Consider the following 12,816-nt stretch of genomic DNA (forward strand, 5'->3'; position numbering starts at 1 on the left):
ACTGACGAGTGCGCTCCTCAACACCCGCTTGTGTTCCCGGGAGGGTGGATGTGGACACACAGGTTAGACGTCCTCCCTGAGGGATGAGGCCCTAACCCACCGGTCACAAACGACACCTCTCTGTGTGCATGATGTGGCCTCCTCTGCTCATCACCACCGTCTAACTTGTGTTTGGGCTTTTAGTTAAGAGTATTTCAATCAAACTGTCCCCGCTGCGTTGCCATAGAATCATCTGTGGCTGCAACTTGTGTGAATTTCTCTCCTGCAACTTCCTGTTCTGTCTGGCTAGCCTGTGTAACAGCCTAATTATAACCCTAATCTGAATAAAATCTCCCAGTACACATCCTCCCAAGGTAGGAAAAGGGGACATAGAGTCTATAACAAGACACACACTGGCCACTTAATAAAAAATGACAGGTAACATTCTCTGGAAGTTTATGATGTGGAAGGCTCTGTCATTAATTCCCACATCCCTTTCCAAAGTAGGCTACTTGTCCAGTTTTGAAGATGAGAAAGCAGAGGCTTGTAGAAAGTAGCTGAGGCCACAGAGCGGCTAAGGAACAGAGCCTGAAATGGAGGCTGGGCCTTTTCCCAAAGGGCTTTCTCACAGGTGGAGTCACCAAAGAACTTCCCCACCATGAATCCAGTGACACACATTTTCCAGAAAATTGTTTTCTGGAAAGTTCTGAAAAACAAGCTTACATGATCAGATTTAGACGCATGCTATCCCATAAGACTAATCTCTAGAGACTTGCCTTGAGAGTGCGGCCTGTAGATATCTACCAGATCTTATTCTCTCTCTGCTTCTTTTTTTTTTTTTTTTAAAATCAGGTACCAAGTATAATATGATATCTTTTTAGGACATGTGTCCTCTGGATTCTGGGAAGGCCTGGAGTTCTTTTCCTAGTGCTTTTTATCAGCTAGCCCTACATTTTAAATCAGAGGTTAGATCTTTGCATCAGATTCAGAAGAGAGAATGTGTCTTAAGTTCCAGTGTAGCAAATAAGAAGGAATAAAAGAATCTTTCTGCTTCTAAAAAATAGATTCTCTGTATCAGGTATATTCACTCTGATTCCAAGTTTTTTATACGCATTTCATATTCTATCACTAAAGCCCTGAGCCCACCATTGTCACTTATTTACAAAGTTACTTCCAAAAGCCCACAGTTACCTGTCTTCCAAGTTCTCCTTTCAAGCCCTTGGGTCCCTCTATGCTATTGTCAAATCCAGGAACTCCCTAAAAAATAGAAAATAATAGGCTTTGAACATTTCTCCTTAAAAATGTAATATGGTTGTAACATACCTGGTCACCCCCCAAAAAGTGACAAGAGAAGGTTAACCCATTTGAAAGCAGAAGTAGGCTAAATTATAAACGGCTTAGAAATGTCTTCCTTTCCTCCCAAGCTCTGCATTAGCAGGAGAGCATGGAGACCTAAGGCAAGTGCGTGGGGCCCAAGTGAGAGCTCGTGATGGAACACACAGCTGAGGAGGCAGGGAGACATGAGTTGTGTTTAGGGCAACTCCTATCCTGGGTCTGGAGGTGTTTCCTTCTTGCTACTACCCTCTTTCTCTTAGCTTCCGGTCTTGATTCTTGTGGCCTCAGCAACTTTATATTTGAGGGTTGGTAGATTTTACCCCCCACACCCTGCCCTTGGGGAAGGCAAAGTTTTTTTTTCATCCATTTGTTTTTATTGAAGTCTAGTTGATTTCCAAGAGTGTGTTAGTTTCAGGTGTACAACAGAGTGATTCAGTTATATATATATATGTGTGTATTCTTTTTCAGATTTTTTTCTCTTATAGATTATTACAAGATATTGAGTAGAGTTCTCTGTGCTATATAGCAGGTCCTTGTTGTTTATCTACATTATACATAGAAGTGTGTATATCTGAGTGCTGAAGAATTGATGCTTTAAAACTATACTGCTGGAGAAGACTTTGGAGACACCATTGGACAGCAAGGAATTCAAACCAGTCAATCCTAAAGGAAATCAATTCTGAATATTCATTGGAAGGACTGATGCTGAAGCTCCAATACTTTGGCCACCTGATGCAAAGGGTTGACTCATTGGAAAAGACCCTGATGCTGGGAAAGATTGAAAGCAGGAGGAAAAGAGGGCAATAGAGGATGAGATGGTTGGATGGCATCACCGACTCAGTGGATGAGTTTAAGCAACCTCTGGGAGATAGTGAAGGACAGGGAAGCCTGGTGTGTGGCTGTCCATGGGGTCACAAAGAGTCAGACATGACTTAGCAAGTGACCAGTACATACTGTGTGTATGTTAATCCCAAACTCCTAATTTATCCCCACTCTGCCTTCGCCTTTGGTAACCATACATTTGTTTTTGATGGCTGTAGGTCAATTGTAAATAAGTTCATTTGTATCATTTTTTTTTAGATTACCCATATAAGTTATATCATATGATATTTATCTTTCTCTGGCTTACCTCACTTAGTATGATAAACTCTAGGTCCATCCATATTGCTGCAAATGGCATTTTTTTTATGACTGAGTAATATCAAAGGCAAAGGTTTGTAATGGGTTCTGCCCCAAGAACATGAGGACTCCAAACAGCGCTGAGGGCTTTATTTGCCACACACACTCTTTCTCCTCCTGGGTCCCTGGACACCTTCTAACACCATTGGCTTATTCCTACTTTTCTGGTTTTCAGAAAGTCTTGGAATCTTGAGTTTTTCTCAATATTTATACAGATGTTCTAGCAGGAGCACTGGAAACAGGCACACATTATGGGATGTTATCCTAGGCAGGTCAAACTGAAAGCTTTCTCCCTTGGGTAGTTCAGACCACAAACAGAGCAGCCATGATGCCCGGATGATCAACTGAACCCGCCAATTCATCAGTAAATGAAGAGGGGAGGGCAACTATCCAGTCCTGCTGACAGCCAGCTGTCTGGCTGCTTGGCTGATAGCAGACTAGATGACCTTCATCAACCAGTAAGTAATTTGAGATCACCAACAGGACCATAGCATCATTCCAGATACTTTGGAACCTTTTTAAACATGCAGTTTCTATACTCACAGGGCTTATAGGCTGACAGAGTGAAAAACAAAACAAAACAAAACAAAACATAGGCTTAGAATTTATTTTACAACTGTTAGCACTAAAACTTACATGAATAATTATTTCTCTTCCCCACATACCAAAGCCAAAGATTATTTCCTTACATCTTCTGTTTTATTCTTATTTAATATTTATCTGATGAATTACAATATTAAAGAGTTATATCTTCATTAGAACAGCAAGGAAGAAAAAGGAAGGTAAAGTCCCAAATTTTCTTCCACTGGGTATATACACTGCTTACTATAGTTCAACTCTGCACTATTTGATTGAAGAGATGACATAAAAAACCATATGCCAGCACATTCTACAGAACAGAAAGTCCTACTTTCCATGCAGACCAGCTGTGTGGTCAGTCTGAGTATGATCTGGCCCACTCTTAAAGTGTTTATGAAATTAGACAAAAGAGTATCATTTAATACAAATTTATGATTGAACTCTGGGAGTTGGTAATGGACAGGGAGGTCTGGTGTGCTGCAGTTCATGGGGTTGCAAAGAGTTGGACACAACTGAGTGACTGAACTGAACTGAACTGATGATTAAACATGGGCTTCTAATAATGATATGTTTTAGAATGATGAGCTTTACTAAAGTGTTGCTCAGACAAATGACCTACCTCAGCCCTCCCTCAAATTATAAGAAATTTAATCCTACCCATATATTTAGATCAGTCTACCAAGACAATAGAAATAAAACCAAAAATAAACAAATGGGACCTAATCAAACATATAAGCTTTTGCACAGCAAAGAAAACCACTGACAAAAGGACGGGGAGAAAACATTTGCAAGGGATGCGACCAATGAGGGCTTAATTTCCAAAATCTATAAACAGCTCAAACAACTCAATAATAAAGAAACAAACAACCCAATCAAAAAATGGGCAGAAGATCTAAACAGACATTTCTCCAAAGAATAAATGCAGATGGCCAACAGGTGCATGAAAAGACGCTCAACATCGCTAATAGAAAAATGTAAATCAAAACTATAATGAGGTACTACTACCTTACACAGGTCAAAACGCCATCATTAAAAAGTCCACAAGTAACAAATACCGATGAGGCTGTGGAGAAAATGGAACTCTCCAACACTGTTGGTAGGAGTGCAGATTGGTGCAGTCATTATGGAGAACTGTGTGGAGGATCCTCAAAAAACTAAATACTTGCTGTATGATTTAGCAATCCCACTCCTGGGTATATATCAGGATAAAACTATAAAAACAGTTACATGCCCCCATTGATCACTGTAGCAGTATTTACAATAGCTAAGACATAGAAGCAACCTAAATGTCTATCAAGAGACGAATGGATAGAGAAGATATAATATATATACACAATGGAATACTACTCAGCCATAAAAAGAAAGAAAGAAATGCCATTTGCAGCAACATGATGGACCTGGTGATTATCATACTAACTGAAATAAGTCAGACAGAGAAATATAAATATCATATGATATCACTTATATGTGGAATTTAAAATATGACACAAATTAACTTACCTTGAAACAGAAACAGATGCAGAGACGTAGAGAAAAAACTTGTGCTTGCCCAGGGTAGGAGTCGGGGAGGGAAAGATTAGACATTTGAGACTACCAAATGCAAACTGTTATGTACAGAATGTGTAAGCAACAAGTACAGGGAACTATATTCAGTAAGTGAAGTGAAGTTGCTAAGTTGTGTCTGACTCTTTGCAACCCCATGATCTGGAGCCTACTAGGCTCCTCCACCCATGGGATTTTTCCAGGCAAGAGCACTGGAGTGGGTTGCCATTGCCTTCTCCAGAGGATCTTCCCAACCCAGAGATTGAACCCAGGTCTCCTACATTGTAGGCAGACACTTTACCATCTGAGCCACCAGGGAAATCCTGGACTATATTCAGTGGCTTATCACAGGGCTATATTCAATGTCCTGTTGATAAACCATAATGGAAAAGAATATATATATATATATATAAAATCATTTTTCTATATAGCAGAAATTAGCACAGAATTGTAAATCAACTGTATTTCAATAAAATAAATTTAGGAATTATGTCAAAATGGTAAATTTCAAACAAACTAGCTTTTATGTGATCAGAAACTCTGAATAAAGCATATATTTTCAGGAATTTGTGCCATTTGCATGTAGATTATGCTTGTGTCCTATTTATTCTATCAATCTTGCTTTCCCCATATAGTAACCCACCAAAAAATACACAGAAAAAGTAGAGAGAGCTTTCATCGATTTGAGATGTACATTCCCAAGTGGCTGAGAAGAGTCATTATTTATTGAAAAACCATCGGAAGTCAGTATAGTGACAATACAGCACAGGGAAGCTCCCATGGGTTGAATTTTCAGCCATCTCGAAGTCATAGAACATTTCTCTTTAAATAAACATATTTTTACATTATTCAGATTCTTTTAAAGGTGTTACACAATCATGCAGACAATTAGGGGGGATTCTGATTAAATTGAATCACAATTTTATAGCAACACCCCAAGTGAATTTTTGGCCATCATATACCAATGACTGAAATGTCTTTGCATTTGAACTACTATTTCTTCATTAGCCTTATTTGTGGATAGATTTTTATTTCTAATTAGACACTTTGAAGTTGTTTAAAACTCTTGCATTATCAGAGTATTATCATATGTCAATGTTATCTTCAAGTGCAAATTCCTCTGCTTTTTAAATAGAGTTATCTCCAATGCATACATAACATTGATATTTGTCAGTATGTATTGTACAAAATTCTTTCTCTGAACAACCACGTGTACTGGAGGAGGGGTTATTAAAGACAAAGTCCTGTGACATTCCCAGTTGCCCCACATCCTTATAAGCACTTAGTATCATTAATTTTATACATTTTAGGGTTTCTGATGGTTGTGGTACTCTGCTCTGGTGCACTGATAGTGGGAGTATAAATCAGTGCAAACTTTTTGGAAAACTGTTTGGCTGTAAAGATTTAAGTGACTATCATCCAGACGGTCTACTCCCAAAGTATAGACCCAGTAGAAATGTGTACGAAAGACATATACAAGAATGTATATATCAGTAATATTTATAAAAGCATAATCTAGAACAACTGAAACATCTATCAGTAGCAGAATGGAGAAACAGATCAAGGAATATTCACACAATGAAATATTCATTCATTCAAAAAGCTAAGATCATGGCATTCGGTCCCATCACTTCATGGCAAATAGATGGGGAAACAATGGAAACAGTGACAGACTTCATTTTCTTGAGCTCCAAAATCATGGCAGATAGTGACTGCAGCCGTGATATTAAAAGATGCTTGCTCCTTGGAAGAAAAGCTATGACCCACCTAGACAGCATATTAAAAAGTAGAGACATTACTTTGCCAACAAAGGTCCGTCTAATCAAGGCTATGATTTTTCCAGTAGACATGTATGGATGTGACAGTTGGACTATAAAGAAAGCTGAGCACCAAAGAATTGATGCTTTTGAACTGTGGTGTTGAAGAAGACTCCTGAGACTCCTTGGACTGCAAGAAGATCAAACCAGTCCATCCTAAAGGAAATCAGTCCTGAATATTCATTGGAAGGACTGATGCTGAAGCTGAAATTCCAATATTTTGGCCTCCTGATGCGAAGAACCGACTCATTAGATAAGACCCTGATGCTGGGAAAGACTGAAGGCAGGAGGAGAAGGGCACAACAGAGGATGAGATGGTTGGATGGCATCACCGGCTCGATGGACATGAGTTTGAGCAAGCTCCGGGAGTTGGTGATGGACAGGGAAGTGTGGTGTACTGCAGTCCCTGGGGCAAAGAATCGGACATGACTGAGTGACTGAACTGAACCTAACTCAACTGAGTAAGATTGAATGAATTACTGATATTCACCACACTGATTCATCTCACAAGTATATACTCAAGCAAAAGAATCTGGGAATGAAAAGTACATCCTGTATAATACCACTGAAAAGTTCAATAATGGGTAAAACTAATTCATGGTCCTGAGACAGTGTGATTACCTTAGGGAGGGCTGGTAGTGACTGAAGTACACATGAGGGGGTTGGGCATTATTCTACTCTTGTCTGATGTTCTGTTTCTTTACCTGAGTAGTGAGTGCACAGGGTATTTATAGTCACCAAGCTGTGCATTCATAATTTGTGTACTTTTCTGATGCATGTTACAGCTTAACAGTAAATTCAAGAGATCTAATGAATAGCATGGTGAGTATAAGCTGTGATACTGTATTATACACTCCAAAGTTGCTAAAAGACTAGGTTTTAAATATTCTTACCACACAAAAATAGTGATAATTATGTACCTGTTAAAGGACTTAGCTAACACTGAGGCAGTAATCCTAATATGTAAATATATCAAACTAACTTGGACTTGAGTTTGAGTGAACTCCAGGAGTTGGTGATGGACAGGGAGGCCTGGCCTGCTGCAGTTCATGGGGTCACAAAGAGTCGGACATGACTGAGTGACTGAACTGAACTGAACCTGTTGTACATCTTAAACTTATGCAACGTTATATAGGTATCACATTGTATACACAATTTTATCTCAACTTCTAAAGTTTTAATGAATATTTAAAAAAACCTACAAAATCCTAATTCATTAAGGTTCTGAAGATTGACATGTGGGTGATCAAAGTCCTAGAGTACTGATGTCCAATGGACTTGGCATATCCCCTAGGCTGGCACGCGTCCTGTTTGCTTTGGTGTAGGTTCTGCCTGCTCAACTGGGTTGCATCCCCATTAAAGCAGGTATTTCTGGGCTATACATTTTGCCTAATGTACTTTTAGCTGACTTGGACTCAAGGAAATGAAGCTAATATTCTCAATGGAGAAAGACTCTTGGAGAAGAGAAAAAAGAGATGGCTCCATTTCTTTCATCCTGTCCATATTTTGAGGTACCCTGAGGAAGATAATGGAATGAAGTGGAATTCCTTCATAGTTCTGAAGCACAAGGAAGTTCTGAAAATGTTTTCTCAAAAATTATATATGCAAACAGTGGCAAGACTGTCTCACTGTCCATACTCATCTTGTACATGAAGAGTATCAGGCACAAGGGACTTGATTTTAAAACTCTTAAACAGTTGTGCCCATGACGATTTCAATTCAGAACTGCCATGGTAATGCTTTAAAGTAGCGCTCCCTCTCCCTACCAGAAGCGCTGATGGGAAATGAGCCCTGACGTGACGTTAGTTTGCAGCCCCTCGGTCCAAGCACACTTACTGGGTCTCCACGCAAGCCCTTTGCTCCATGGTCCCCAGAAATTCCTCTCTCTCCCGGGATTCCCTAAAGTCAACACAAAGGAGAAGAAGGACAAGAATTTTAAGTGACATTAATAAAAACAAGGAGCTTATCTTCTCCCTGATTTAAATTATTAAATGTTTTCCTACTAAAGTTATTTTGTAGAGAAGGGGAACAACCAATAGATTCAGGCACATTGTGAATAATTTAACAGTGGCCACAATTATTCGCTACAGTGGTAAATTCTGTGTTCCAGACAGATTCATTGTCTTGTCCATTATTTTGTAACTACTGTATGCAACAGGTATTGGTTTAATCCTTCTTTTGATGAGGCAACTGAGATTCAGAGAGATTATCCATATTTGACTCCCTCCCCCCGAGTTTGGTCGTGGCTCATTCTGGTCAACAGAAAGAATAAGATCTACTTATTCTACAGATCTTACTAGATCTACTGTAGATCTAGTAAGATCTACAGTGTCACCATGAGAGTTCCAAGCCTCGGCCCCAAGGGCCCTCGAGAGAGCCTGTGTGTTTCTACTTGCTCCCTTGTGCTTCAGCCATGGCCATAAAAGGCTGGGCAGCTCTCTGCTCCCAGAAGAATAAGAAGAGAGAAGTGAAACAAAGCCCCCAGCCAACCTACAGACACATAAGCCAAGGTCAGCCACGCACTGCCTAGATCAGCTGAACTTCCCAGATACATCAGAAATTACTGTTTCTTGTTGCATGCATTTGAGGTCTTCTGGTTATCCTAAAACACTTTCATGATCCTAGCTGACAGCTATACCTGGTGTAGCTGCCTTACAAGTCACACCTTGAATTCCCAGTACAGTTTCTACGTTATCCCTTTATTGAATGCCTACCTGGGCTCCTTCATTGCCTTTCTCTCCTTTTGTTCCAGGAAGACCACTGTCACCCTAAAACACAGAGAACAATAAACTCAAATTCTCATTTTCTTAACGAGAACTAGCTCAGAGGGTTTTCATGATACAAAGAGAAGGTTCTACCTGTTCTCCATTTAAGCCATCAATTCCACTTTCCCCAGCTTCTCCCTGAAAAGACAGATGTGATCAGAATATAGTGCACTGCATTTATGTGGAAAGAAGCCAGACACCAAATTAAAAGTCAAATTTTGTGTTCTATATACGCGCTCTTTGCTAGGCTGGCCCTGGGTCATATTAAAGATTACTGAGTCATAGAAATTGTCAACCAAAACCAAACATGGTCTGCAATAAAAGGCATTAGTAAACAAAATGAAATTATTAGCAATAAAAAGGAAGGTCAACGAAGCTTCATTTGTACAATCTACTGGTCAATCACCTCAAAAATAATTCTAAGTAACAGATGAGCAGATAAATGATGTTTGGTACCATACCTCCTGTCCATTTAGTCCCCTGTTTCCCTGGAAATAGAAAGGACAGCAGGGGTTAGTATAGGAAAAGGAATTAACGTTGGGAAGCCTTCACAGTGCTTCTTGCGATCCTTACCTTAGGGCCCTTGGTACCATAGCATCCTTTAGTACCTTGTTCTCCCACAGGTCCACTGGCTCCTCTTTCTCCCTAAGGAAGAGCACACACTCAGAAGAGCTTTTCCTATCATCATCTGGAATCTGTCTTAGAAATCTGACAACCTTCGTGTTGGATTAAAAAAGTGCAACTGCTCATGGGTTTATAACCCAGAATTCATATTTATGAAAACTGACAGTGGAAGTAAATCAGAGCTACTCTGATGACAACCCTCTGTGTTGGATCCCACCTGGATACTCTCCAGGGTGGGATAGTATCTAAGTAAAACACACAACAACTGGCAGCTAAGATGCATTCTCAAGATTTCAGAAGACATTCTGGGAAGACAGTGAAGAATTGATGAGACATTGGAGCATGATGCTCTAGGTATGACCTAAGCAAGGGGCAGATTTCTTGACCAAATTCCTTCCCTTTCTCTCTTTCTATCTTTAACCTAAAACCACTCCTGTGATCCTGGTCTTGGTAATCCCACCAGCCGGTGCAGTCTTGTGAGCTGAAACAAAGATGTCATCCTCAGCCACTGTCTCCCCAAGTGGTCACCAAGGTACATCCATTCAACCTCCTTAACATATCTATTCACACTGCCCTAAATTTTGTCCTGCACCTGCTGCTGCAAGACTTCTACCTGCAATCCCTACCTTGTCATCCTCCATGATGTTGCCTGAGCATGCTTTCTAAACCCATGCCCTAGCCATTTTTAATCCTGTGCTTGAACATCATGGAAACAGTGGAAACAGTGACAGACTTTATTTCTGGGGGCTCCAAAATCACTGCAGATGGTGATTGCAGCCATGAAATTAAAAGATGCTTGCTTCTTGGAAGAAAAGCTATGACCAACCTAGACAGCATATTAAAAAGTAGAGACATTACTTTGCCAACAAATGTCCGTCTAGTCAAGGCTATGGTTTTTCTAGTAGTCATGTATGGATGTGAGAGTTGGACTATAAAGAAAGCTGAGCACCAAAAAATTGATGCTTTTGAACTGTGGTGTTGGAGAGGACTCTTGAGAGTCCCTTGGTCTGCAAGGAGATCAAACCAGTCCATCCTAAAGGAAATCAGTCCTGAATATTCACTGGAAGGACTGATGCAGAAGCTGAAATTCCAATACTTTGGCCACCTGATGCAAAGAATTGACTCATTTGAAAAGACCTTGATGCTGGTAAAGATTGAAGGCAGGAGGAGAAGGGGACGACAGAGGATGAGATGGTTGGATAGCATCACTGACTCAATGGACATGGGTTTGGGTAGACTCCGGGAGTTGGTGATGGATAGGGAGGCGTGTCGTGCTTCAGTCCATGGGGTTGCAAAGAGTTGGACATGACTGAGTGACTGAACTAACTAACTAAATATCATTAAGTGATGCTCATCAACTGGAAGACACCTCCAAGTCTTTCTCAGAGTACTCGAGACTCCCAGAAATCTGGGTCTTGCACCTTGATCTCTCACTGTGTCCTGGATTCTGGCCATGTTGACCATATGTCATTCTGCAAACACACAATTCTCTGACTCAGTTACACACCCTTGATCACACTGGTCTCCCTGTAGTAGAATATTCTTCCCCCTTTAGCCTGGAGAAAGTTCTATCTGTCCTCAGATGCCACCCAAGCATTACTCCCTGTCTGCAGCCTTCCTCTCAGGCTGTCACCTGAGGCGGTTCAGTATTTGCACTTCCACACCCTATCGCATTGCACCTCATATACCTCGAGCAGAGTTCTCGTGTATAACAACTAGACCTACTGCTTCTCATGTGTCTTTCCAATAGTCTGGAATTTGCCTGAGATAGGATTGATCTTTTTTTTTCTTTATTTTTATTTCTGTGGTCTAGCACTGTGCCTGGCACATGGAAAGATACCTTAAGATGTATCTGTTAAATGAATGATGAGTGTATTTATGATGAAGTCTTTGATAAATAATGTGATAAATTGTAAGATGGTTAATATACACTTATTAAATGGATGGATGGAAAGAAGGAGGGAAAGAAGGAAGGAAAGATAAATGGATGAATAGGTGCAAGAAAGGGCAAGGTCCTAGATAAGCAGTGTGGTGAGTGGGTTTACTCATGCAGAATAGAAGGGGGAAATGGCAGTGATTTGACTTTCCTAGTGAAAAAGAGCTAGGAGTCAGACACAACTGAGTGACTTCACCTTGACTTTTCACATTCATGCATTGGAGAAGGAAATGGCAACCCACTCCAGTGTTCTTGCCTGGAGAATCCCAGGGACGGGGGAGCCTGGTGGGCTGCCATCTATGGGGTCGCACAGAGTCGGACACGACTGAAGTGACTTAGCAGCAGCAGCAGCAGCAGTGAAAAAGAGAAGATTTTCATTGAGTTGATTATACAGTGTTGGTGAATAGTCCAAGAGGGGACAGTAGGTTAATAAAACATTGGTGACCTGGAAAAACCTCAAACTTTGCGAGTGAATCCTTAGAACTTTTTTCGCTTCCTTTTGAATTGATACAAATGCTTTCATAGCATAGATATGTTCTTAGGAATAAATGGAGCTGGAAAAACCTTGACTTACAGCAGTGCCCTCCTCTCCCAGGTAGCCTTCACTGCCTTTAAAACCTGGAAGTCCCTGGGAATAAGGAAAGGAAGGATACATTAGCAATCCATAGACCAAAACTCAGAGGTAATCAAGCAAGAATTCCTCAACTTCACAGTTTTACTTTATGTAGAACAGTATGAGTTTGCAAAATACAGCCCCCCCAACCTAAGCTACTTTTACACACATAAAAATAATGGAATTTTGAGACAAGTATCCAGATAACTCAAGGGTGGGTGTGTGAGAAACATTTTCCATAGCTCTCTCTGGGGTTTAGAGCTGGGGTTTATACAGCTGGAGTTTTTTTCCTAGACAAACATTCTATGAACACAGCTATATTTGCCCCTGACAGGCTAGAATTATCCTCTTCTCATTAAAAATTCTTTTTGAGGATTTATGCTACATGTAAAATAGACCAGACATATTTCTTTCCATTTTTCCTGATACCTGTTTAAAAAAATTCTA

The 12,816-nt window shown here is 40.3% G+C and overlaps 1 protein-coding gene across 3 annotated transcripts in view; it reads right to left on the bottom strand.

Annotated features, from left to right (window-relative positions):
• Nucleotides 1-12,816, bottom strand: part of LOC102393741 (collagen alpha-6(VI) chain) — a 171,181-nt gene that overhangs the window by 72,644 nt on the left and 85,721 nt on the right. For all 3 annotated transcript variants that reach the window (XM_006043436.4, XM_006043435.4, XM_025294082.3), the window contains exons 13-19: nt 12,331-12,384; nt 9,770-9,841; nt 9,658-9,684; nt 9,290-9,334; nt 9,146-9,199; nt 8,268-8,330; nt 1,171-1,236 (exon numbers count right to left, since the gene is read on the bottom strand). In XM_006043436.4, coding sequence (XP_006043498.3) covers nt 1,171-1,236; nt 8,268-8,330; nt 9,146-9,199; nt 9,290-9,334; nt 9,658-9,684; nt 9,770-9,841; nt 12,331-12,384 — 381 coding nt within the window. The remainder of the gene's footprint in view (nt 1-1,170; nt 1,237-8,267; nt 8,331-9,145; nt 9,200-9,289; nt 9,335-9,657; nt 9,685-9,769; nt 9,842-12,330; nt 12,385-12,816) is intronic.

This window comes from Bubalus bubalis, chromosome 1 (assembly GCF_019923935.1).
Source record: "Bubalus bubalis isolate 160015118507 breed Murrah chromosome 1, NDDB_SH_1, whole genome shotgun sequence".
NCBI classification, from domain to species: Eukaryota; Metazoa; Chordata; class Mammalia; order Artiodactyla; family Bovidae; genus Bubalus; species Bubalus bubalis.